Source organism: Pongo abelii, chromosome 8 (genome assembly GCF_028885655.2).
Source record: "Pongo abelii isolate AG06213 chromosome 8, NHGRI_mPonAbe1-v2.0_pri, whole genome shotgun sequence".
Taxonomy (NCBI): domain Eukaryota; kingdom Metazoa; phylum Chordata; class Mammalia; order Primates; family Hominidae; genus Pongo; species Pongo abelii.
In genome coordinates, this window is record NC_071993.2 from 56549758 (window position 1) to 56577551 (window position 27794).

At 41.6% G+C, this 27794-nt stretch overlaps 1 protein-coding gene across 5 annotated transcripts; it reads right to left on the reverse strand.

Moving 5' to 3' along the window:
• Nucleotides 1–905: 905 nt before the first annotated feature.
• NCOA4 (nuclear receptor coactivator 4) lies at nt 906–26282 on the reverse strand. 5 transcript variants are annotated; one of them, XM_054521541.2, is made up of 10 exons: nt 19019–19164; nt 12234–12388; nt 10836–10976; nt 10564–10652; nt 10160–10268; nt 9269–9358; nt 8604–8747; nt 5956–6939; nt 5149–5289; nt 906–2421 (listed from the first exon to the last, which is right to left on the reverse strand). In XM_054521541.2, the coding sequence occupies exons 2-10, from the start codon at nt 12372–12374 to the stop codon at nt 2416–2418; spliced, it is 1845 nt and encodes a 614-aa protein (XP_054377516.1). In that variant the 5' UTR covers nt 12375–12388; nt 19019–19164; the 3' UTR covers nt 906–2415.
• Nucleotides 26283–27794: the final 1512 nt, after the last annotated feature.

Here is a 27794-nt window from a genome sequence, read left to right on the forward strand (position 1 = left end):
ATTGGGAACTTTAAAACACTACTCTCAATACAACAGAGATCAAGTGAACAAAATAAGGATTTAGAAGATCTAAACATCATAAAATCAATAAGGAAAATCTTAAGAATAAATAAAAACATTACACCCTTAGAGAATATACTTTTTTTTTTTTTTGAGACACAGTCTCACTCTGTTGCCCATGGTGGAGTGCAGTGGCACGATCTCAGCTCACTGCAACCTCCACCTCCCAGGTTCAAGCAATTCTCCTGCCTCAGCCTCCCAAGTAGCTGGGACTACAGACATGTGCCACCACGCCTGGGTAATTTTTGTATTTTTAGTAGAGGCGAGGTTTACTATGTTGGTCAGGGTGGTCTCGAACTCCTGACCTCAGGTGATCCACCTGCCTTGGCCTCCTAGAGTGCTGGGATTACAGGCGTGAGTGACCCTGCCCAGCCAAGAGCCAGATGTTTTTCAAGGAAGCCTTGGGAAAACTAAAGGACATGAGGCCAAGTTGTTTAATTTCTGAGTTTGCTTTTTCATCCACCGTATGAAGTTAATCATGTATAATTGCACTACAGGTTATACACATATTACTGTATTAAATACCTGGTGGCTATATGATTGGAGAAAGTAAACTAGGGCCTTTTCGGATGCATCTAGTAAGAGGAATCCAGTAGAAAGGCACGGAATCTTAGCTGAAGTCCCATAGGTTTTTTTTTTTTTTAAATAGATGTGAATAGTTTTTATAAAAGACTGAAAGTGGAGGTTAATATACCTATTGTTTGCCAATTTTTCATAAAATACACTGATGTTATTTTTATGTTCAAGCTGTTTCTCAGCTGGATTCCTAACCAAAAGTTACCACATTATGTGGTACCACACCACACTTTGTGACAATTAGTTTTACAAATAACATGCAACAACTATGGCTGTTAATGCTTTTAATGGAAGCAGATACAAAATTCATCAATGCAAAAGAATGTTTTACATACTCATTAACATAGTGATTAATGTAAATTATATTTTGACTTGTAAAATACAGTATGTTTGGCCTCAAAAAAGAAACTACAGAGCTGCAACTCAAGACAACTGGAAAGTCTCCTTACATTGTTTTTGCCCACCACCTTTATATAATATTCCTAAATGATATCTGGGGAGGGAAATTAAAAAATAATACAAAGCTCTTTTCAGCTGTGGTTCAAACAACTCTAGTGAAGCTGTATGGCAATGACATTTTGGGACCATGAAGTTTCCCCAGAAGTATTTCCAGTAAGAGGCAGTTAAGAAGCTTAATAGTTTCAAAGTCTGGAAAGCAGCAAAGATATCTTAGAGAAAACATTATAAACCCCACTTCTCTCCTACACAGACATTTTAAAGCATGGACGTTAACTTTAAGGAGACTGAGAAAACATCAGTAGTTTTCACAAAGCTTCAATGAACACCCCAAGGCACAAGTGTTGAAAACAGCCTGTTCACTAAAACGTCACTTTTGGAGGTACAGGTATGCTGTGCTTGCAGTGAAAGGATGACTTTATCCCTACTTAAAAGCACCAGGTGTCAAGCTCAGCTTCCATTTACACAGGATGCACCAGTAATCCCTATGATAGTGAATGGTTCAAGTACTATAATACATTTCCAACATATCTTTTGCCTATTTGCTTAGTCAGTACTGGGGTTGTTTTAAGCCCCGTAGGTCTATAGAATATTTTAAAAGGCTAGAATTACCTCAAAAATAGTCTTGAAATAATACTGAGTCCTTCTAAAAGAGCTCACTGGATATTTTAATAACATTTACAGAAAGACAAAATTTGCAGTAGCTGAGTTTAAGTGAAGAATAATGTAGAACTAACGTGGGCTAAAATGTTTCGGAATTAATGTCAAAAATTGCCAACATCATTAATATATATTTTGGTAATCACTATTGACCAGGTTAATTTTTTTGTGCAAAATACACTATGTATTAATAGAACAGGAAAATCATTATTTCAGACCACTAACAAAAGAAAACCCACAGCAAGAGAAGCATCTGTAGGGCAATTAAACGTTAGGGAAGTTTACTAGCTTTAGAATACATCAATATACTTTGATAAACAAGAGTGTTTCAATGTACTTTTAGTAACGACCCAATCTAAGGAGCCTTGGAGGCTTGTGAAAAAGACGTCCACAAAGATGCTGCATTTCTAGTGTGGGGTGAATTAAAATACTTCTGTAAGAAGGAGAGAACTGAATCACCTCAGCATGAATAAACAGCATTTTTCTTTTAAACAGTAACTCATAATCTGATGACTCACTTTGCTTTACTAGTTCAAAATTAGGCAGGAGAAGAACTAAGCTAACTGGTCAGACCCAGAAACACAAAGATTTGGCAAGCCGCAGTCACTCAGCTCATGATGTGTGATAATCAGCAGAAAGGCTGCTCAACTCTTGTCCATTCCTTCACATCTGTAAAGAGACACCCACAGATGACAAGTCACTTCACTGAAGAATAAAAGCAAATTCTCCCTGCCTTAAAGCTCTGACTCATTTCCCAATACAGATATACCTTGTTATATTGTATTTTTTATAAATTAAGCATTTGTGTCATGAACTGTGCCCATTAAAGATGGTAAACTTTTCATCAATAAATGTCCTGAGTGCCCACCAAACAGCCTTTCCCCATTTCTCTTCTCTTTCCTCAGGCCTCCCTGTTCCCTGAGACAAAACAAGATTGAAATTAGGCCAATTATTAACCCTACAATTGCATCTAAGTGTTCAGCTAAAAGGAAGAGTCCCCATCTCTCACTCTTCTTTAAATCAAAAGCCAGAAATGACTAAACTTAGCGAGAAAGTCATGTTGAAGGCCAAGAGAGGCTGAAAGCTGGGTAGGCCTTTTGGACCAGCCAAGCTGTGAGCACAAAGGCAAAGTTTTTTGTTGTTGTTTTTTAGCTTCTCATTCTCTGGCTGAAAAGTTCCTGAAAAAAAACTAGAAGTGCTACTCCAGTGAACAGCTGAATGATTTAAAAAGCAAACAGCCTTATTTCTGATATGGAGAAAGTTTTAGTGGTCTCGATAGGAGATCAAACTAGCCACAACATTCCCTTAGGAACCCCAGAGTAAGGCCCTAATTCTCTTCAATTTTATGAAGGCTGAGAGGTCAGGAACCAGAAGTCATGTTTGAAGCTAGCAGTGGTTGGTTCATGAGGTTTAAGGAAAGAAGCCATCTCCATAGCAAAAATGCAAGATGAAGTAGCAAGTTATCCAGAATATCTAGCCAAGATCGTAAATGAAGTTGGCTACACTCAACATTTTCAGTGCAGACAAAACAACTTCCTATTGGAAGAAGTAGTCATCTAGAACTGATAGCTAGAAAGATAAGTCAATGCCTGGCTTCAAAGGACAGATTGACTCTCTTGTTAGGGACTAACACAGCCAGTGACTTTTTTTTTTTTTTTTTTTTTTTGAGACAGGGTCTCCCTCTGTCAACCAGGCAAGACTGCAGCAGAGCTATCATAGCACACTGCAGCCTTGACCTCCCAGACACAAGATTCTCCCACCTCAGCCTCCTGAGTAGCTGGGACTACAGGCATGCTCCACCATACCCAGCTAATTTTGTACAGACAAGGTCTCTGTATGTTGCCCAGGCTGGTCTTGAACTCCTTGGCTCAAGCAATCTTCCTACCTCCGCCTCCCAAAGTGCTGGAATTGCAGGCCTGAGCCACTGCACCTGGCCACTGGTAGCTAAGTTGAAGCCAGTGCTTCAATCCTAGGGCCCTTGAGAATTATGCTAAATCTACTCTGCCTGTGCTCGAGAAATGGAACAACAAAGCTTGGATGACAGCACACCTGTTCACAGCATGGTTTACTGAATATTTTAAGCCCTCTGTTGAGAACTACTGCTCAGAAAAAAACATTCCTTTCAAAATACTACACCCATTGACAGTGCACTTGGTCACCCAAAAGCTCTGATAGAGATGCAGAAGGAGATTAATGTTTTCATGTTTGCTAATAAAACATCCATTCTGCAGCCTATGGATCAAACAGTAATTTCAACTTTCAAGTATTATTTAAGAAATACATTTTTTAAGGCCCTAGCTGCCTAGGTTCCTCTGATAGATCTGGGCAAAGTAAACTGAAAACCTGGAAAGGATTCACCATTCTGGATGCCACTGAGATCATTCATGATTCATGAGAGGAAGTCAAAATATCAACATTAATAGGAGTTTGGAAGAAACGGATTCCAACCCTCATGGATGGCTTGGAGGAACTCAGGACTTCAGTGGAGGAAGTAACTGCAGATGTGGTGGAAACAGTAAGACAAGTAGAAGTGGAGCCTGAATATGTGACTGAATTGCTGCAATCTCATGATCAAACTTAAACGGATGAGCAGTTGCTTCTTATGGATGAGCAAAGAAAGTGATTTCTTGAGATAGAATCTACTCCTGGAGAAGATGCTGTGTATTGCTGAAGTGACAACAAAGGATTTAGAATATTAAATAAACTTAGTTGATAAAGATGCTATCACACAGCATCACGTTAGAAATATTTCATGAAAGGAAAAGTCATTGATGCAGCAAACTTCATTATCTTATTTAAAGAAACTCACACAGCCATCCCAACCTTCAAGCAGCTACCATTCTAATCAGTCAGCAGTAATCAACATCAAGGCAAGAACCTCCAACAGTAAAAAGATTATGTAATGGCTCAGATGACCATCAGCATTTTGTAGTAATAAAATACTTTTTAATTGAGGTATGTACATTGTTTTCTTAAGACATAATGTTATTGCAGACTTAACTATAGTGTATTATATACAACTTTTATATGCAATGGGAAACCAAAGTATTTGTGTAGCTCACGTTATTGGGATATTTGCTTTATTGCAGTGGCCTGGAACCAAACCCACCTTCGAGGTAGGTATATAAACTACTAGAATCCACATGGGATCTGAAAATTCCCAACAGTTACATCTTGAAAGTTCATTTTGAAGTATGCCTAGTTAGTTCATAAAGCACATTCAATTAAAATACATCAACTTTTTATGAGCTCCCCCGTCCCACCCTCACTTGCCTAATATACATACTATTAAAAGGGATATGGTTCAGTGAGCCAAGTATGACTTCATATGTAAGACAAAACATTTATTTTATAAATAGCTATAATCTAATTTTCATGCTGGTGGCATGTACCCACCTGTAGAGGAGTTCGATATAACCACTTCTCTTTATCAACTTTAAGCTGCATACAGGCAAAGAGATCACAAACTGCAGGGAGGCCATAATGGTCTGGGGGGAAGTTATGTTCCTCCTGTAGAGGTGAATTAAGTAATACTTCCTGCAATAAAAGAAAAGAGTAGGTTGCTTCATGAAAACTAGGAGGCATGAGACCAACTTATCTTCCAAATAGGGTCTACAGAGAATAAATGTTGGCCATTCTCTGTAACAACAAAAAACAAGGGTGACAATTGTTATTTCTACCCCAAATATTTTCCATAAATAGCAATAAAACAGGCTAGGTTCTTTTCTTTCCTGAAGGATGGGGCTTAGGCCTGGAAAGTGCACAAAAAATTCATAAATCCTCCATTTCAAATTTAGTATTTAACATATTTAAGGATCTGGCTGGCCGGTTTGCAAGGTTTGGGATTATGAAATATAAAACTCTAGGCCGGGTGTGGTGGATCACGCCTGTAATCCCAGCAGTTTAGAAGGCCAAGACGGGCAGATCGCTTGAGCTCAGGAGTTCAGAGACCAGCCCGGGCCGAAACCCCATCTCTACCAAAAATACAAAAAATTAGCCAGGCATGGTGGTGCACGCCTATGGTCCCAGCTACTCAGGAGGCTGCAGTGCGGGCAGGGGGATGGCTGGAGCCTCGGAAGGGAAGGTTGCAATGAGCTGAGATCGCACCACTGCACTCCAGCCTGAGTGACAGACACCCCATCTCAAAATAAATGAATACATAAATAAAACTCAAACCAGTGCTATTTTGATGTTTATGCTCACCTGGGCCTTCTTTCGAAGCAGCCACTTGTCTTCTCCAGAGGATAACTGGCTGAGGTTGCCCATCTTCTTTCCTGGCAGGACCCAGTCAGCTGTGTTAAAGGAACACCAGGAAGTGTTCATGGGGCTTTTAAACTTCTGTTTGCCCGCTCTGTCTTCAGTACCAGGCACTTCCTTGGGAATTCCTTCTTTGTATGGGGGCCTGATAAGCCACTCCGACAAGGGGCTGTTCTTTATGACTTGGAAGGAATCAGCAATTCTAGAAGGAGTCATTGCCTTTGGTGCTTTAGTTTGTTCTATTACTTCTTTTCTAGGACAGAGCCACATATTCAGGGAATCTTTATGCTTCTCAGGCTCAGGTTTGGGTTCCACAGGCACCCCATTTTTATCCTTTCCTTCTTTCTTCAGAAGCCACTTATACAGAGCCTCCTTCTCACAATTCTCATCACACACACACTCTGCAAAGCTTGTGCAGGGCTCATTGGCTCTGCACACCTCCTCTACCTTACATGGGTCCTGATGGTTCTGGACAAGCCAATCCTCTGTAACCATGCTGGGGGTGGACAATGGTTTCTTGGCCTCCAAGTGGTCATTCAGGCACTTCAGATTGCCCAGGTTTTCAATCTCCACACCTTTGGGCTGGTTTCCCTGACAGTTGGTACAGGAGTCAGTCTTGACAAGCCAATCATTCACATTATAGGACTGGAACAAGAGCTTAAACTTCTCACTGGTTTCACGACTGCCATTCTCAGGCTTCCGCAGCTTATGGGATTCCTGGGGAGTCACTAGCCAATCTGATAGGTCCATCTCATCTCGATCAGGAAGCTCTTGATCTCCAACCTTTTCCATTTCAATGGAGAAAGAACTAGTAGTGGAATGGCTGTTACACTTTTGATAACTTGATTTTTCACTCTTGAGGAGCCAGTTTTCTAAGCCCTTTAGGTTTCCCCCGACATTATTGAAGAAATTGCAGGCTCTGGAAGAAGTCTACACAAAAAGTACACAGTATTAGTTTGCCAGAACAATTATGACTGCTTTGGAGATTCTGTCTGCACATTTTTTTTTTTTTTTTTTTGAGATGGAGTCTCGCTCTGTCCCCCAGGCTGGAGTGCGGTGGCACAATCTCAGCTCACTGCAAGCTCTGCCTCCCAGGTTCATGCCATTCTCCCGCCTCAGCCTCCCGAGTAGCTGGGACTACAGGCGCCCACCACCACGCCCGGCTAATTTTTTTTTTTTTTTTTGTATTTTTAGTAGAGACAGGGTTTCACCGTGTTAGCCAGGATGGTCTCCATCTCCTGACCTTGTGATCTGCCCACCTCAGCCTCCCAAAGTACTGGGATTACAGGCGTGAGCCACCGTGCCCGGCCCTGTCTGCATATTTACTCTCTTGCCCAGGGTTTTGAAATTTAAGTACACAAAGCCAAAACGCAAGGGATTTCTCTGTTTAGATACTCTTATCTGATAGAAAAGGGTGTGATATGCCTTTACAAATAAAGCACAAAAAATAAGCAAAGGATATGATCAGGCAAGTCATCAAAGAAGCCTAATAAACATGAAAATACTTGACCAGGCGCAGTGGCTCACACCTGTAATCCCAGCACTTTGGGAGGCCGAGGCAGGCGGATCACGAGGTCAGGAGATCGAGACCATCCTGGCTAACACAGTGAAAACCCGTCTCTACTAAAAAAAAAATACAAAAAATTAGCCGGGCGTGGTGGCGGGCGCCTGTAATCCCAGCTACTCAGGAGGCTGAGGCAGGAGAATGGCATGAACCTGCAGGACGGAGCTTGCAGTGAGCTGAGATCCCGCCACTGCACTCCAGCCTGGGAGACAGAGCAAGACTCGGTCTCAAAAAAAAAAAAAAAAAAAAAAACGGAAAAAGAAAATACTCAGCCTCCTTACTAACGGAAGAAAAAACAAAAGCAAAATTGCTATTTTGTGTCAGATTCAGAGCAAAAAACCTAAATGACTATTACTCTTAGGTTTCAGGGAAGCAGGTACCCTGAATATTCTGCTAGTGAGACTATAAACTGTTGGCAACTTCCTGGGAAGCCAAATTGGCAATATGTATCCAAAGTTTTAAAGGGTAAGCAGAATTATAATCTAGGAATGCAATTTCTAGAAATGTACTCCTAAGGAACTAATCAAGAATGCACACAAATAATTGGCTCCTGGATGTTTAGGGAATCCTTTTTTATATCCAGAAAAACTTGAATTTAAATTACAGCCAATCAATGATATACTATTAAATACTTTACAGAAGAAATTAAATGACAGAGAAATATGTTAATGTTATCCTGGTGAAAAAAAAATCTACTTACCAAAACAGGATTTACAGAATGGTTCTTTAAAAATATGTATGTATAGAAAACTAAAGTATATAAATACTTCACTTTTATTGTTACAGTGTTTTTCTCTTTGTGTTGAGATTATGGGTTTGTGGGCTTTTTTAATATAAAATTCTTTATTTTTAAAATTTTCTACAATAAAGAGTTCCTTATTTTCTAAACTTTCTATGATGAAGAGACTATTAATAAATATGTTTCCAGACTGCAACCAAAAAGTTAACAATGATACATACTACTACTGATTAGTAACTAACTCCACCTACTGCTGTGTCTACTGTAGAAACAATAAAAGCAACAACAGACCTGACTGTTCTCCAAGGTCTGCTTTTGGGTAAGCCAGTCCTGGGGGTCGGTGCTGGGTATGTAAGGAGCTTGATGACCACTGGCAGGTTTGCTTCCAAGGAGCCATTCGCTGAGAGGGACAGCTACAATACTGGATGCTGACTTCTGTTAATCACAAAACAAGGAATGTCAAATGCAGTAGAAAGTTCACCAGAAAAAGAGAAGAGCCACTCTCTAATCTTGGCTTGCCACTGACCCTGGGCAAATCATGTGCCTTCCCAGAGCCTCAATTTTCACAGTTATAAAACAAGAGACATAGCTGATCTCTAGGGCTCTTCTCAACTAAAACATCTAGAAACTTTTATTCACATTGCCATTCCTTTAGAAATAAATCATCTCTACAAATTATAAAGAGGATCCCTCACAGAGAACCAGTATCAGTAAGACAGCTAATGATAATTTCCTATGAACTGATTGATAATTACTTTTTCTGTTAATCAGTCCCGACAAGACATCTAAATTTCTATTTGGCATTAGGTCTCAAGGGAAGCATTCAGTTTCATAAACTAACTCATTGCCACTGGTGCCTTTTTACAAACAGTAGCGTTTTTTTAATGCTATATAAAACCCAAAGGAAGTATAAGCCAAGTAGTGACTCAATTACCAAAAATAAAATGATATTTTACCTGCTGTGGCATTGAGATACAGCTTCTCTTCTCCAGGAAGGGCCCAATATTTGCTGAAGTAGCATGGGCCATCAAGTGCTCAGGAATTTGCTACGAAATAGAGAGAATGTAATCATGTTATTTATGCTATGCTGCCAAAAAAGTGAAACTACAATTCCAAATTTCCAAAATGTTAAAGCATTACCATTTCATTAGAAGTACTGTTCACACTAAATTCCATGACTTACAAAGTAGTTATCAAATTGGAGAATACTCTACCACGTAACTATTATATAAAAAATCTTTACTAGAATTGGTTGTATTACCACTTTTAACAAGACCCAAACGTTTGGTTCTTTATTAAAAACTATTCAAGCCATAAATTTTACAAAAAATATATCAAAAGTATTTAGAGAGACACATGAGGCATTCCAAAGAATATCTCTGAGTCTGTACTACATTCCAAGAACTACCAACCTAGGCAACTTATTCAGAATATGAATTTTTTTTTTTAAGGCGGAGTCTCACTGTGTCGCCCAGGTTGGAATGCAGTGGCACAATCTCAGCTCACTGCAACCTCTGCCTCCTGGGTTGAAGCGATCCTCCTGCCTCAGCCTTCCAAGTAGCTGAGATTACAGGCACCCAGCTAATTTTTTTGTATTTTTAATAAAGATGGGTTTTCACCATGTTGGCCAGGCTGGTCTCGAACTTCTGACTTCAAGTGATCCACCCTCCTCGGCCTCCCAAAGTGCTAGGATTACAGGCATGAGCCACCACGCCCAGCTGAGAACATGAAATTTTTGAAGCTAATCAAATTCTCAAGAAAGTCACTATTCATAGCAATTTTTTTTAAGACCAGCTGTGAGGCCACAGATATGAGAAGTGCCCAGTGAAGCATATGAGATTACTCACAATGGTTTTGAGAGACCCAAATGTGGTGATGGTCTGGCGCAGAGTAGTTGTGTCAGCTTCAAAGAGCAGGACAGTTGAATCTTCAGGCTTAAGGGTCAAACTGCCCAGTCTGGGGAAAAAAAACAAAATTGGCTATTTTTAAGGAATATCTGTTTCATCAACTTCATCTAAAACAAAAGCCAAATTGTGAGTTGTTTTAAATGATTACACTTCTCTAAGAAACTCAACCAAAGGTAGATGGCTTATTCATGTATCAGCAAGTATATTAAATACATGAAGCAGAATAATCTTATCCTAGCAACATAGAAGTTAAATATAACACATGCAACGAGTTACAAAATCGACTTTCTTTTAGTATACCAAAGTTAGAGTCAAAAGTTAAAATACGCAAAAAGGGTCGTTACCTCTCCAGGCACACAGAGACTTGATTGGCTAGATCTTTGTTTTGGGTACACTCCAGTTGATGAGTAAGACAATTGAACTGGCCCAATAACTAAAAGAAAAATGAAACCAACTAGCCACAATGACACCAAAAGCACCAGATATACTCAAGTTACCAAACAGCACTTGAGATTAAACTTTTATCTGATCTATATTAACACTGCATTACAAGGAAGATACTCTCTGGCAACCAGAAGCCATGCTCAAACCAATTCTAGCCATGCAGTCACCTTACCGAGTAGAGCTGCTGAGCCTGCTGTTGAAGTGTCTCCTCTTTAAGCTGATAAATAAGGTCCACCTGTTCATACAGCCACACCTCACGGCTTCTAAGACATTCCAGGTGACGACTTATGCAACTGTGAATCTGAGCTTTGACCTAGGAAACACATACATGTTAGCTTCCTAGTGTTATAATCCCAAAGAATGATGTTTCCCAAAGAATAGTGAGTTTCTTAAACTTTTCTGGGGGGGGTGGGGTTGGGGGTATCACAAATCCTTTTTATTATCCAATGACATCTATGAAGTATCTCCCCAGAAAAAATGTGTATTTTCAAGATTTTGCCTATAATTTCAGGGTTTAGTGTTCCAAAGCCCACCCAAGGACCCACTAAAGCCCTATGGACCCCAATTTAAGAATCCTAGCCATAAAGGCATACCTAAACTCTAAAATCCTCCTTAATACCCAGCCTTCTAAGAGGATTAGGTTTAATTTGGGTGTCCTAATCAAGAGAAAATACAAGAATGTACCAGGAAATACTGACTCCCTCAGTTTTCCACATAATTTAAAAACCTATGGTTTTACAAGTTTAACAGCAGAATAAAGACGAGTATTAACTTAATAGCTAGCCCCTTATCTCTTTTCTCACCCCACAGAATTAGCGGTCCATTTACAGCAGGCCAATTTAGTAAAGAGATGTGCCACCACATGTCAACAGCTAGAAGAAGACCATTAGGGTAGACAATTTAAGTAAAATTATAAACTAATGTTTCTGGAAGCATAAACAGTGATTCAAACAGGGCTAAATATAAAAATCTCAAGGGAAGAAGTCAAAACAGGCCATAAATTATCCGTGACAATATACATAAGAAACTGTATTTTAAAACACATTTTTTTTTTGTTTAATAAAGTTGTGTTTCACAGTCATGTAATACTTGGTCTAACACACACAACAACAAAATACTACTGGAACCAACAACAGATTTCACTCTAGCTTGCCCTAACAGATAGTCATTTACAGAACAATGCCATTAACCAGCTAAAAGATGATAGGGAGGATGCTCAAGTGCATCCTTCATGCAATCAAGAGGATGCAGCTGAGAGGATACTACTCACTCATTTCATATTTTTACTGGTTACAGTGCCTGAGGAATCACACAGAGGAGTAATCAAAAATGCATGCTGAATAGAATTTTCTAGAGTGGCACAGGGTTTTCCAGACTCTTCTAGCATCTGCCTTATTTCCCCTTGGGATGAAAGGCACCAGTATATCAGGCAACTGACTGGGACCAAGTAGACCACACAAGGCATGGGGTGAAATTTTTTGCTGGCACGGAGAGACCAAGTCCTTGGCCATGCTCTAACCAGCCCTGTGCCAAGAGTCCAGACAAGAGAAGAGAAAAGCACATGTCACACCTCTCGCAAGTTATCTTTAATTTGCTGTTCAGCCCGGAGAACTCCACCAATAGCAAGCTCCAAGTCCCTCCGTGCATCACTACACCTCAAAAGGGGTTCTCTATTACTGGAGCTGCCACTCTGGTCTTGGAAGGTATTCATTCTCCTCACTGCTCCTTTAAGAGAAAAAAATATATATAAATAGCACCATAATTACAACCAAAAATCACCTTTCAATCATCCCTCAAATCATCATTCCAGCCAACTCCCATTACTAACTATTTAGATTACTTTCCAACACAAAACCTAGCACGTAAGATACTTTTAATAAATATTGTCTCCTCCCTTCCCTGTACCACCGTTACTGCCATAAAACTCTATAATCTACTTTAGTGACACTTTACATGTGAATAGCTATTTCTGGAAAAATACACTAATTGTCCTGAATCAAAGAGCATACAGTGTCCTAAAAAGTTAAAAGAACATTAGAATATCATTTTCTATTTATAACACACATATAGTCATATGAGGCATGTGTTCCTCTTTGTAGATTTAGAGATGAAGACTAAAAGGTACAGAAGGATCTTTGATTACTTTCAGAATAAGCTGCAAACAATCAAGTTTAGAACACTGTTTAGAAGACGGAATTTTTAATTTCCCCCTTTTAGGTAGAACTTTTTTTTTATTTAGGAAGAACTTAAGAATGACTTCACAGCTAGGAAGCTCTCAAAAATATAACATAGGGCCAGGCACAGTGCTCACACCTGTAATTCTACTACTTTGGGAGGCCAAGGTGGGTGGATCACTTGATCCCAGGAGTTTGGGACCAGCCTGGGCAAAATAGCCAGACCCCGTCTCTACAAAATATAAAAATTAGCCACATGTGGTGGTGTGCACCTGTAGTCCCAGCTACTTGGCGGGCTGAGGTGGGAAGATCACCTGAGCCCAGGAGGTCGCAGCTGCAGTGAGCCGTGATTGCACCACTGCGCTCCAGCCTGGGTAAGAGGGTGAAACTCTGTCTCAAAACAACAACAAAAAAGAATATAACAGATATAGAGATACATGTTTTATATAGAGAGAATATATGTAATATATAATATATAAAAGAATGTGCATTATATATAACAGATTATATGTGACAAAATGATTTCATATGATTCTCATATAAAGGAGACACAGAAATTGGTGTGGGTAAATACAGAGTTCTCTAAGAAGCTTGGGTTTAGGAGCGAAAGGAAACAGAAATGGGAAGAACAGCATATAATGATAAAATGAGACTGTAACACAAGAGTGTCAGTAAAGCCACGAAGTAAAACTTGACAAAAGCTACTGGAAGAACAATGACATGATTTTTAAACACTGAGAAAATGACAGTGGTGATTACTAGAGCTCAGAATAGGTTCACTAAGCCTTGTGATACCAGTTGTTTCCTTTTGGATTGTTTTACTAAACTGGCAAGTCAAGGTAATGCTGTAGACACAAAGGGATGACAGAAGACTTGTGGCAAGACTGTATGTTATCACTGTGGACAAAGTGAATATCAGCTAAAGAGAAGCACAATTAAACTGAATAGTAAGATTATTTTTTACAAAATACTCAAAGGATGACAGACTAAGGCCAGTTTGTAAAGTTTTTAGAGGCACATCCCTGTTTTCCTAATTACCTGTATGAAAACATACAAGACAAACATTAAAGCTGGAGGTAACATGGGACTGTGACAGAAACAGATCCCAAAACAATCTCTACATAGCTGTTCAATCTTACAAAACAAAATGTAAGTTTTTTCACTTTAATTAGGGAGGGCAAGGAAGAGAATAATTCCTTTTTAAAGGGTGGAAATCTTTAACCGAAAGTATGAATTCGCAGTGTGCTGGGTCTGTGGGAAAAAATAACTTACATACTATTTGACTAAATTTACCAAAAGTATAGTGTTTGTCACAGGATTAGCCTGTTCCGTGTTTATTAGACTAAATTCAAAACTTATTTCTGAGTAACACGCTTTAGAAGACAACACTCAGAAAAGGGAAAGAGGCCTCAAAACCATGAAAAACTTCTCCAGGAAGGAAGGCTGTTTAGCCTAGATAAGAGACGTCTCCAGGAGGACATGATTACCATTCTCAAGTATGTGGAGACCTGTCAACTAGAAGAATTAAATTTGTTTGGAACAGACACAAGGGGGTAAAAAACATTAATAGGAGGCATGTTAGGCAATATATCAAATAACTTCCTAACAGTCCTGAAAGCAATGACTTTCTTGGAGAAGCCAGCTTTGGGGTGAAAAGTGGCCTACCCAGTGTAGAGTCCTCCAACTGGCTGACTGCTCATTTCAGACAAAGAACTTTGCCAGGCCTTGACTGCATCTATAAGACTAAGTTTAGGGCCAGGTGCCTAGCTGAAAGCTGGATAGAGACAAAAGTGGTGAGTTCCTCCCTCAGAAATAATGTATTCTGAGGGAAGTGGGAAGAGCAGCAAAACAAACTTTCTGTACACTATCTCAGCAAAAGACTCGGATTCAGGAACTAGAGTTTCCACAAGAAACTGAACAATTCAGGAAATTTTTTAACTTCCCCTTGCTGATTTTGTTTTCGTCAGTCTCTTTCTCCATAATCATCTATTAAAAAGAAAGGGCTGCCTTAATTGGATTTCACAGAAATCCCTGTGAAAATTTTTCCAACCCTGAAGACACCAACAGTGGTTACTTTGCAGCCTCCTTTTGCATGCCATAAGCTGCCTGTGTTAGGCAGAAGCGTTAGTGTGCACTTAGAACTCACTGCAGGGACTATGAAAAATACCTGCATCACATGGGTGAAATGCCGGCTCCGATTTGGAGAGCTGGAGCGCGATGGGCTGCTTCACTTTGCACTTAGGCCAGTCATGCAAGACATGTTTAGCAGTCTTTCAAATGTGTTACCCAGCCTTCTTCACCTGTGCCAAATTTCCCACTTTTAGATTTCTCACCATTTGTGTGGAATGCCACAATGCCTGGCACAGTGTAAAATTGAATCAATAAAATTAAATTGTTGCTTCACAATGTCAAAACTCCAGAATTCCGGAACATACGGGAGACAAACTCAAATACATACAGTGCTGACTGTATTACCAGATTCCTAAAGCAAGTCCTCTCAATTCAATCACAAATATTAATATTACACAACAAGAGTAGAATACAGCAAGAGTTCACACATTGGACTTTGCCCTTATCAGCTATAGACAGAATGTAGGATGAGATTTAAAAGTTACAAAACTGATTTTTCCACACACAGTTATCACATTTTTTCAAATTAAAAGGAGTGTTATCCTTCAAAAGTCATCTTGAGAACTCATTTGTCAGCCACGAAAAAAATCTGTTTCATTTCTTTATGGTAAGTCCCAGGATGCTTGCCCCTTTGCTGCCTTTGGCTCTCTCTGTCCCTCCTCCTCCCTGTGGCGCAGTTAGAGCACAGTTAGCTTTCAGAGCCCAGATGCCAAGAAAGGAGCTGTGCTAAAAGGCTTGCCCTCTTGCACTGTGATGAAGAGGAAGCCTTCAGAGCTGAAATGAAGAGCCCCAACCATGGGTGAATTTAAATCATAATGAGCTGAAGCCTAAGCCAGCTGTACGAAATGTTGCATCCAAAGAGACTTGTATGAGGTAACTCATACTTGTATGAGGTAACTCTCATGGCCACTTTCAACAGTTATTCACCATTTGTTTCAAGGTTCAAGAGCCAGAGCAGCAAGCATGACCGTTAAGAGGTCACTCTGGAGTCTGACAAACCTGAGTTCTGGCTGTGTCTCCAAGCTTGAGACCCCTGAGCTAGTAACATAATCTCTCTGGGCCTCAACTTCCTCAGGAAAAAGGGAGACAAGGATGGTAGCTACAGAGGGGCTGCAGTAAGGTTAAAGTGAGATATTATATGTCTACCGGCACTTAGCCTAGCGCCTGCACACCGTAAGCCCTCCACATTGCAGTGGTTACTGTTATCAGGTTTAGCTGACAGGCTGTGAACAGGACCTGACAGAATCCTTTAGCTATTTATCAGGGCTATGACCTTGCACCATTTGCCCTTGTGGAACCTAACTTCCCAATTCATATGTGAGGAATATAGACTCACAGACTTAGGGGTAAGGAGGTCGTGCTTATTTAATAAATATTAGATTTCCATCTAGTCTTTCACTATACAGCACAGCAAAAGGCAATCTTTTATTTACTCCAAAAACTCAATAGTCTAAATCCTCTAATATATACCAAGTATTGATACTTTTGACTGTTTTCTTACCTGTAAAAAGATTGGACCAAATCAGCTGTGATCCTAATATTCAAATCAATAAAAGATTACTAAAAATGTCTTTTTCTCTTCACCATTATAATCCAAAATATTGCCTTACCATCTTCAAAAGAGGACTGCCTTGTTTATGTTTTGAGACATTAAAAGTTTAAGTGCTTTCTAAAACTTCCCTGCCTCTAGTATCCCTGTCCTAAATTTGGGAGTAGAGGAAGTAGAGGAGGAAGAAACACACATACCCTTCAAACGAATAACAAAACCTGGAGTTTCCTCAACGAGGAATTCTTTAAACTATATATGCCATGCTTACACACTGCTTTGCACAAATCTATTTGTGAAGTCTGAAGATTATGGCACCAGAATTGAGCAACGAACCACAAATGAAGTGGTTATGTAATGAAGCTAAGTCGTTACTGTGTGGCTTAACCATAAAATTTCCAAAGAGCTTTAACTCTTGTGACCCACACAAACTACAATTTAAAGCTGAAAAATAGCTCCTCACAAGCCTCTTTAAAAAAATAAAAAATAAAGCTGAAAAAAATCTTGGTCATCTAATATAACACTCTCATTCTACATATGAAGCCACAAAAGCCCAGATAATTTAAGTGACCCATCTGAAGGGCCACAGCCAGAAGGGGTAAGATTTGGGTTTAGAACTACAGTTCCCAAGGTCTAGTCGTGGGTTCTCTCTCCCAGATGAGCTTGTTCTTCCTTTAGCGTATTATCACCTGTAAAGTATTTTTACTTGCCAACACTAGTGATTAAAATTAACATTCCAATGGATTACTATTGAAATAACTTCCGTTAAGATTTTCAGTCTATTTTCACAGTCCTCATTAAATTATAACCACAATTGTTCAGAATCTTCTGTCTTGGATAATACTAACAAAAATAAACAGTACTGGCTGGGCGCGGTGGCTCACGCCTGTAATCCCAGCACTTTGGGAGGCCGAGGTGGGCGGATCACCTGAGGTCAGGAGTTCGAGACCAGCCTGACCAACATGCAGAAACCCTGTCCCTACTAAAAATACAAAATTAGCCGGGCGTGGTGGCGCATGCCTGTAATTCCAGCTAATCGGCAGGCTGAGGCAGGAGAATCGCTTGAACCTGGGAGGTGGAGGTTGTGGTGGGCCAAGGTCGCAGCCATTGCACTCCAGCCTGAGCAACAGGAGCGAAACTCCATCTCAAAATAAATAAATAAATAAATAAATAAACAGTACCCTTGTATGTCATGATAGGCTCAGAAAAACCAAAACACTGCCAAATACCCATGCAAATAGTTTTGATTCAACGTCTGTATCACAGCCACTCCAGGCTTCATTTGTCTGTAAGAATGAAAGTTCAGACTAGATCATCTGTAACCTCACCTTCCAACTCTCACATTCTCTGCCCCCCTTGCCACCTGCCCCTGCCCCTCCAAAGACCTCTACTTTTTACTCATTTGCCCGGCATCCTAGTCATTGCTAAAAGGCCAAGCGCAGCATCTATTCACAGGATACCTATGTGTTCTATGAGTACTACACTCGAAATACTAACTGAACAATTTGGTTATCTTTGAGGAGACAACCTGCATTAGACCGTCTGTAAAGCTTTTAGTTTAAAAAAATTACATTAAAAAATATTTTGCAATTTTACCTTGAGACTTTTTTCACTTCACACGTTCTTTCTTCCGTCTGTTTGTTAAAGGTTGGTTTTTTTTGGGTTTTTTGTTTGTTTGTTTTGAGACGGAGTCTAGCTCTGCCGCCCAGGCTGGAGTGCAGTGGCGAGATCTCACTGCCAGCTCCGCCTCCCGGCTTCACTCCATTCTTCAGTCTCAGCCTCCCCAGTAGTAGCTGGGACCACAGGCGCCCGCCGCCACGCCCGGCTAATTTTTTTGTATTTTTAGTAGAGACGGGGTTTCACCGTGTTAGCCAGGATGGTCTCGATCTCCTGACCTCGTGATCCGCCCGCCTCGGCCTCCCAAAGTGCTGGGATTACAGGCGTGAGCCACCGCGCCCGGCCTAAAGGTTGTTTTTTATACAACTCATTAACTCAAGGATTATATACATCTTACCCTAGCCCCAGCCCACTTTAAATTTCTTATCAAGACAAGCAGTTTCTGAAATCCAGAACCTGGTTCTCTGCAGTCTTTTTAAAACCACACAAACAAACGTCAATATCGCAACAGATTTAAAATAAGGTAATAATAAATTCACTATTGAACATTTTAAGATTTAACACTTCAGAGTTTACTAGGCTCAGATTTGTCCACCTTTCTACAAGTAACTGAGGGCAATAAATCCCAGCACATCAATTTTCTAAAGTAGTAACTGAAAACCGACCGCAAGGCGTTTCTAATTCGAAAGCAACAGTGACTCATGCGGCTTTCTAGACTTCCCAAAAGCCCTTTCCAAGCGGCCTCAGGAGCCCTCGCCCTCGCCCCGGTCGCCGCTTCGCACACAGGTGCGCAGTCAGCCGCTGGGACACCGCTCCTGCCGGGCGCCAGCCCTGCAAGGCTACCGGCCTCAAGGGCTCCCGCTACGGCCCCTGGGCTGCCAGACGTACCTCACAGGCCAGGTCACCGACGCGCCAGCTGCCCGGCAAGCAACAGGCTGCTTTACCCCTGACCCGAGTGCGAAAGGTCCCCGAGCCCGGGCCGCGCCCCGCCCGCACGTCACACAGTGGCTCCAGCTCGCCCGGGCCACCAGCGAGCTGGAGCGCTCAAGCCAAGGGCGGGGAGGAGCGGAAAACTCCGCCCACTGTTGCCCTGCTCCCAGCCAGTCCCCGCTGGCGCTCGCGGCCCCCCTGCAGCTCCCTCGCCGCTGGGCCTCCCCGCTAGACGCCTGCTGCCCCCCGCCTGGCCTCTCAGGGTAAGGCCAGCTAGAAGGATCTCGGATGGCACCTGGGGCTCCTCGCCAGCCTCTCCTCTCCCCACTTGCTCCACCCGATAATGGGCCCAACTCAATGAGAATTATATATGAACTACAATGAATTACATGAATTAAAATGTTTAGGCCAGTGCCTGGCAATATAGCCCTACCTACCTGTGACTATCATGCTTATGGTACTTCTAGCTTTCCCTTTTCTCCAAGATAATCCTCATAGCCTGCATATGCAATCAAGCCAAAAGATGAAATCTAGACAACGTTGTAATTCTATTACCTTTTAGTCGATTTTTTGAATGTAAAATACTTGCTGTTGTCTATGCATATAAAGCTGTTTTTGTTAATAGTAAGAGTAAAGCAAAATCACATGAGAAACACCAAAGGGGAACACTATGGAGCCATTACCCTAAATTAAGTATCCCTTAGATTTCAGATGAACAGAGTGGAAGTGCCTGCTTTGTCTGTGATGCATACAATTTCTGGGACCCCAATCCAGGCATTCATTATCAAAGATAAGAAAATTTCTCCCTAATTCCAAAAGCCCTCCTTGGAAAATACATTTCGTAAAGACACAAAAAAAACAGACATACTTCTGAATGCCTAAAGTTACAATTTTATGGTCCTTTGTACTAATTTACATCAATGGCAACAAAGAAGGAATTCTTAAGTCTATTAAAATATAACTGATGTCAGGAACTTTCATCTATTTTATGTGCCTCTGAAAAACGGCTGATCACAATGTGAATACAAAGAAAGTTTGTTGGCCATCACCTACTTAACCAACGGTCTCTGTTCCCTCTCTAAAAGATCCTGACCAACGCCCCAGCACAGTAAAGTCTTCAGCTACTCCCCTGTGTATATTTTCACTGAGTTTCACAGTTATATTCATCTGTTTCTCCTCAAGCCAGCTGTAGCTGTTACTATAATGATGTGATTTATTAAATATTACATAAACATAAAAAGACTAAGGAGAAAGAAAATCATAAAAATCTAAAATTCTGCATTCAAGACCACTTTACATGTAGCTTTTTACTCCCTTATGCTTCAGTATTTGCCCTTGTGTCTTTATAAAATGTTTAGGTTCTAAAGGGGAAAAATGCATAAGGTTTTACCTCTCTTCTGCTTCAAGAATTTCTATGCTATCTCAAAACAACAACCATCCATCCCAAGTAGATCATTTCATCTAAAGCAGCGTAGCTCTCCTATGGTTCCCCATTTGCCTACAGGATAAAGTCCAAATTTCTTTTAAAGGCAATAAGGCTCTTGAGTTAGGGTTCTCCAGAGAGATGGAACATTATATAGATAGAGACATAAAGATATATACAGATATAGATATGAGAGGGGATTTATTAGGGGAACTGGCTCATGTGATTAGCAGGCTGAGACGTCCCATGACAAGCTGTCTGCAAGCTGGAGACCCTGGGATGCCAGTACCATGGCTCAGTCCAAGTGCAAAGGCCTCAGAACCAGGAAAGCAGATGGTGTAACTCTCAGTCTGAAGCCAAAGGCCTGAGAACCCAGGGGGCCACTGATACAAGTCCTGAAGCCCAAAGCTTGGGGAGCCTGGAGTTCTGTTGTCCAAAGACAGGAGAGGAAGAATGTATCCCAGCTCCAGCAAATAGATCTGCCTTTTCAATGTTTTTGTTCTCTCTGGGCCCCAGCAGATTGGATGGTGCCCACACACACTGAGGGTGGATTTTCCCCACCTAATCCACTCGGATTCACACCCTAATATCCTCTGGAAACAGATACACCCCAAAATAACATTTTACCAGGTTTCTAGATTTCCTTAATCCAGTCAAGTTGACACCTAAAATTAACCATCACAGCTCTCTATTTCCTGGCCTCACTCTGACTCTCCTGCTGTCTCCCAGAACAGCTCCCACACCCTAATCTACTGGACGGCTGTTCTATGCATAGGATAGTTTGGTTTATCTTGTGAAGCTTGGCTATGCCAGTTCTCTCTGTCAGCAATGCCAGTCTCTCCTCTTCTCCCTACCTGTCTGCTTTTCAAGTCACCATCACTAACTACAAAGCCTTTCCTGACTGACCACCTCACTCCTCAATACTTTTGGCCAGTAGAGTTGGCTGCTCCCTCCTGCATTACCACTGTAATCTGTATGGGTTTCCGGCAGGACGCCTGTAACACGTTACCCTATTGTTACATACCCGCCTCCTTAGCCTGAGGGCTCCATGAGAGAAGAAACCATGTCTTATTTATAAATTAATAGCTTTGTACATCCTAATACTAAGCAGACAACCTGGTATCAGTACCTTGGCATCATCAACCGTTCACATTCTATGTGTGCCACTGAATCGACATAAAGAGAAGAATGTCCCTGGGAATTGTACAATGCTTCGCCCTAAATTCAACAGAGGCCTAAGACATTTTGGACAAATGGATGAATATATGATAAATTAATGTTTATGTTCAGACTACCCACAGTAAGTATGGTATAGTTCTGCTTTAAACATAGATAATCAACTTGATGTCCCACTAAGGCCTGTATTAATGCAGGAAGGTTTTTTCAGAGAAAGAAAATGTTTCTATCACAACTATTACTTTTGGCTTTTTTCAAACAAGACAAAGCTGGCAAGGGTGTTGCCACTGAAAGTATGATCCCAGAATAACTGCTGAGATAGTGTCTTTCCTGCTGCCAGAACCACAAAGCTCAGCTTCATGGATTCACACAAATAGCAGCAAGATTGTGGGTTAAAGGGGACACATTTACTGTATTTTACAGCCAACTCTGGATTTTTTCTTCAGAGTTGGCAGTACCACAGAAATTCTAACTGAATTTCAAGTTGAATATTGGGGGGACTACATTCAACTTGAAACTTCTTGCCATAATATAGTCAAGGATAGGAAAACATGTTAACTTACCTACTGTCACAGTAATAATGCCATTTTATCCTGATTTTATATGGCAAACACTTTGTGGTTCTCCCCATAGAAGCCAACAAGTGATAAAATATTAGTATTTTCCCTCCTTTAAAGCCTGGAGGACTAACAATAATGCTAAAATAAAGCTCAAAACACACCTGAGATTATCTTCTTTTGAAAGCTGAAATTATCTCAGTATTAAAAGACTTAACTTCTCACCCATGACCAAATTGACAACAAAACCTTTTAACCTATTTTGTGAGCTACTCACTACTTCACTGAACCAAACTGCCATATTTGTAGAGCACTTAGGTAATGCTGCATAACAGGAATATTAAGCCCCAAAGGTGCCCCCAAACACACTGTTAACCCCAAAGAGGAACACCTTGATTAATCAAGCCAAGCAAAATTAGGGATGACAACTTGGGATAAGAATGACTAAGAGTGGTCCGGGCGCGGTGGCTCACGCCTGTAATCCCAGCACTTTGGAAGGCCGAGGCGGGAGGATCATGAGGTCAGGTCAGGAGATCAACACCATCCTGGCTAACATGGTGAAACCCCATCTCTACTAAAAAATACAAAAAATTAGCTGGGCGTTGTGGCGGGTGCCTGTTGTCCCAGCTACTCGGGGGGCTGAGGCAGAAGAATGGCGTGAACCCGGCAGGCGGAGCTTGCAATGAGCGGAGATCACCCACTGCACTCCAGCCTCTGCGACAGAGCGAGACTCCATCGCAAAAAAAAAAAAAAAAAAAAAAAAAGAATGATTAAGAGTGTAGAGTCATTCATATCAGAAGTTAAGCACTGCAATGTTGTGATTTAACAATCAAAGAAGATAAGCTAAGAAGGACAATATGGCAGCTCCTCTAACTGACATGCATGGAGATAGTATTAATGCCTACCAGCTAGAGCAACAGTGGTCAACTGGGCCCCCATTCCAGCCTAGACCCCCACATTGTTCATGTGCGTTCTATGTTGAAGCAATGTGTCCAGGCATAACTATATGAAAACAAAGTCAAGATGAAAACCTTGGATGAAAATTTTAAAAGGACTAAAAAATAGCAAGAAGAGTAATAAAAAATGCCATGGCCTTCTACAGTTCTTCCATGAAACTGAACTTAACCCAATGCATACATATTGGTTAGGTGGTCTGTTAGTGACACTTTAGGCTTGCCTTTGCAACCTAACCAGTATGTGAACAGAGGCAGTGAATTCACTGCTGATTTCAGTACTGCTTGAGAAAGTGCTCTCTGAACCAGCAGCACATTCCACTGTATATCCTAAAGAGTGACAAATCTTCATTTTCTGAGGCTAGGTATACTTTCTCGGAAAGACCTGATGACTAATATATGTAAAGCACTTAAAATAGTGCCTGATGCACATTAAGAGCTATAGAAGTATTGCCTATTTTTATTACTTTTAGTCAAAGAACAGGATATAAGAAAGAAAGACATAAAGTTCATCAATTTCATTACCATCATCTCTCTCCAGGACTCTTACAGAAACCTCATGACTGCTACCTACTCTTCCCCTCTATCCTTACTCTTCTCCTCCTGCTGCTCCTTTAGCTTAACAAGGATGCTTCTGCCTCAGGGCCCTTGAGCTTTCTTCCGGGTATCCTCAAGCCCAGGCCTTCACTTCCTTCAGGTGTCTGCTCAGAGGTTATCTCATTGAGGCCATTCCTCACCATCTTTTATTTTTAAAAGTCTTGCCTCCAATCCCCCTTAATATGCTTTATTACTCTCCATAGTATTAACCACAATCTGGCACATAGCAACCATTTATTTTCTGATCTCCCTTCAGAAAATATACTAGAAGGTAAGTTCCACATGGCAGGGACTTTGTCTTTTTGTTCACTGTTGTATAGTAGGTGTTCAATAATTACTTACTGAGCAAATGAATTCAGTAAGTATTTACATCTAGTCTACTATGTGCTAAGCCTTTTTTAAAAAAACTCACTATCTCAACTAGCACTCACAAACCATTAAAGTGGCTATTATCATCACCATTAATTTAAAAAAAAAAAAAGCAGACTTGACAAGGTTAAATATATTACCTACAATCACAAACTTCCAAGTAGAAGAGCCAAGATTTAATCCCAGATCTGAGTCCAAAGTCCCTAACCACACCTGGTATGTTGAAGGAATCATTAAGTATTAAGGTATTATGTATTCATCCAACAACTATTTATTGAGTACCTAAACTGACACTACTGTGATAGTCCCTGAGAACACAATGGTGAGCTTGCCACCTAGAGGAGAACTCGTGTCATAGATTCGCCAACCAAGCAGAAAATACTAATTCTTTGAAATAAGAGACTGAGTTCAAAGTCCATCAGCAGCAGCAATGACTGGCTCTGAATGCTAACACTATGTGAGGGAAAGTATTATAAAACACTAACTTAGGGACTCTCAACCGGGGGAGGGATATGTGTTAGGATATCCTATGGAGTTTTATGAAACCCCTACACCGGATCCTGAGATTCTGGCACAGCTATGCTGATTTAATTAAAAAAAAAAAAAGGGGGTGAGGGGTACTATGTAGTTCTAAAATATCTTCTCTCCCTTTGAGAAGGACATCTTCCTCCCCTTCCATAGCTCAACATGTTTTTCCATTTCCGAAATGCCTGTTTGCACAAAGGTAATAATGTAATTGTAGAGATTTATTTAGATAAAAACTACCACAAAACTTTCAAAAAGTAGGATTTTCCTCAGAGACCCAAGGACAAAGGCTCCCTGGAAGGCAGGAGAGGAGAAAATGAAAGGAATGTTATTGTGCTGGACTTTACATATATAATCTCATTTACTTATCTGAACAAATCTGCAAGCTAGCAAATCTTCAAATGAGAAAACCAAGTAAATTGCCTAAGCCATTGCATCCTTAGGGTAAATCTTTCTCAAACGGTCTCATGTACTTTAAAGTTTGGAAATGTCACACTAGGATCTCGGTACAGAAATGGGCCAACTATGACTTCCTGTGCCATCCTAATTCCAATAAGTAACTCAAGAGTCTCTATAAACTTAGTTCCAAATTACCAAGTGCGTGGTGGAAAGCTAAGTCCATCCAAAAAGCAGTTACTATGGTGAACCCGACCGGGATTAGAAAGTGACACAAAAAGGCACAGTTAAAAGGAAAAAAGCTCTGACCTTGGGGTCGGATAAATTCTAGCACTCTGACTTCTGTCATTCTACTTCTGCCATTCTTGATGGCATCATTCCATGTTAAATCCCGTGCCACGTAAGATTATGATTATTGTTTTCCCCACAACAAGAATTTAGTTCCATGAGAATTAGGTGTCCATTTTTTCCATTGCTATCCTCAACATCCTGAACATACAGGCACCAAATAAATGATTGTTGGTGGAATGAACCAATGAATGAGTAAGCCTTACTCTTCTCAGCTGTAAAACAGAGATAATCAAGATACTTTTCGGGATTATTGGGAGAATTAAATGTGACAGTATGTGTTTGGCACACAGAGGGTCAAAAAAACCCAATAGCTTCTTTGCATTTCCACCTGACAAGCTAGAAATGGATTATGTTTTGTGCCCGTTCGGCAAAACAGACCTCGCCTCGCCCCACATCCAAGCAAGAGGCGAGAGAAACAGGAAACTTGGAGCTGTCACACCTAAAGAGAAGGGAAGGCCGAGGGGAGCAGGAGGTGTCCGAGACGGGTGTGAGGGAGGGTCGGGGAGGAAAGGACAGGCCCACGGCCGGGCACGAGGAGGGTCGGGGAGGAAAAGACAGGCCCGGGCCCGGCGTGTGGCCGGAAGATGAGAACTTAGGCCCGGGCGTGTGGAGGGAAAGGGAGAAGGAAGGCCCGGGCCCCGCGGGCAGGCAGGAAGAGGTGCCCGGGCCTGGCGTGTGGAGGGGAGGGAAGGGAAGGAGAAGGCAGGCCCATCCCGGTGTCGGTCGGGTCGGGAAGGGGCGGACAAGCCCAGGCCCAGCGGGCCAGCGGTCATCGAGCCTCCACCCGGCCCACAGCGTTCTTACCACGTCCGAGTGCCTCTCCAGGCGATCCGAGGAGACCTTGGGTGAACTGAGACACGGCCCCACACTAACCTACGGCCCAAAGGCAGAGTTCTCGCGACAACACAATCTTCCTCCCACGCCTCTCGCCATACGCCTGACAGTCTCGCGAGATCTCCGCTCGGGTCAGCCAGAAGCCCTTGACTGCCCTCTAGGAGGCGCGGAGCGCAGGCGCACACTCCCTCCCCGTCCTTGCACAGTGTCCTTTAGCCCTTGGTGAATAAATCGAAATTAAATGAAGCAAATGCTTTTTTGAAGGCAGATTTGGTGCCGAGGACCACCCTAAGTGATTCAGATGGCCTCACAAGGTAGATATTATTTAGTTTGAACATGCAGATGCAAAAATGAATATCATAAGACACAAAAGGCCATATGTTGTATGATTCCACCTTTGCCACATTTGTTTTTCTAAAGATTGAGTAAATAGGCCGGGAGCAGTGGCTCACGCCTGTAATCCCAGCAGGTTGGGGGCCGAGGCGGGCGAATCACGAGGTCGGAAGATGGAGACCATCCTGGCTAACACGGTGAAACTCCTTCTCTACTAAAAATACAAAAAAATTAGCCAGGCGTGGTGGCTCGCGCGTGTAGCCTCAGCTACTTGGGAGGCTGAGGCAGAACTGCTTGAACCTGGGAGGCGGAGGTTGCAGTGAGCCGAGATCGCTCCACTGCACTCCAGCCTGGGCGACAGAGCAAGACTCTGGTCACAAAAAAAAAAAAAAAAAAAAATGAGTAAATAAATAAATGGCAGAACCCAGATTCTTTTTTTCTTTTCTTTTCTTTTTTCTTTGAGACGGGGTCTGACTCTGTCGCTCAGGCGCAGTGGCGCAATCTCGGCTTGCTGCAACCTCTGCCTCCTGGGTTCAAGGGATTCTCCTGCCTCAACCTGCTGAGTAGCTGGGATTATAGACATGCGCTATGATGCCCGGTTTTTAAATTTTTTTGTAGAGACAGGGTCTTGCTGTGTTGCCCAGACTGGTCTCAAAGTCCTGGGCACAAGCGATCCTCCCACCTGATCTAGGATTACAAGCATGAGCCACCAAGTCCAGCCTACAGCCCAGATTATAACCCACATTATTTACTTGTGACTAGATGTTAAATAGCACTTCTTTCTGTCTCAGTTTTGACAGAGCTCCTCCATACTCAGTTGCCAACTCCTTTCCCACATTCCGCAGCAAAGGAGGTGATCATAGCAGGGTTTTATGGATCTCATCCAAGAGTGACTCTGCTACAAGGGGCAAGGCAACCTCATTAGAAAACAACAAGAGACATAGATTATGATGCAGAAGCTAAAATAACAGTTATAGGCTGTGAGTGGAAGGGGAGCTGTGGAGAGAGAGGCCCACAAAAGTCCCATGAGGAAGTCAGCCTAGAACGTGACCTCAGGCAGAAGGAGCCCTTAACTCTCCTGTGCCCCATTCCCTCTCAATTCAGATGCAGCCCCTGGAATGAGACTTTGTGTAACTCAAAATGTAACTCAGACCACTTTTTAAAATTATCTGAAGGTGAACAAGAAAGCTAAGGGACCTGTCTAGATTGCTCAACTGACC

What these genes read in the sequence shown, in the direction of transcription:
- NCOA4 (XM_063727101.1), bottom strand. Translation starts at nt 12,374, where the DNA reads ATGAATACCTTCCAAGACCAGAGTGGCAGCTCCAGTAATAGAGAACCC. An exon ending in TTAAAGATAACTTGCGAGAG is followed by an intron (nt 10,977 to 12,233) that starts GTGTGACATGTG and finishes TGTGTTTCCTAG; the next exon opens with GTCAAAGCTCAGATTCACAG. An exon ending in GTCTCTGTGTGCCTGGAGAG is followed by an intron (nt 10,269 to 10,563) that starts GTAACGACCCTT and finishes TTTTTTCCCCAG; the next exon opens with ACTGGGCAGTTTGACCCTTA.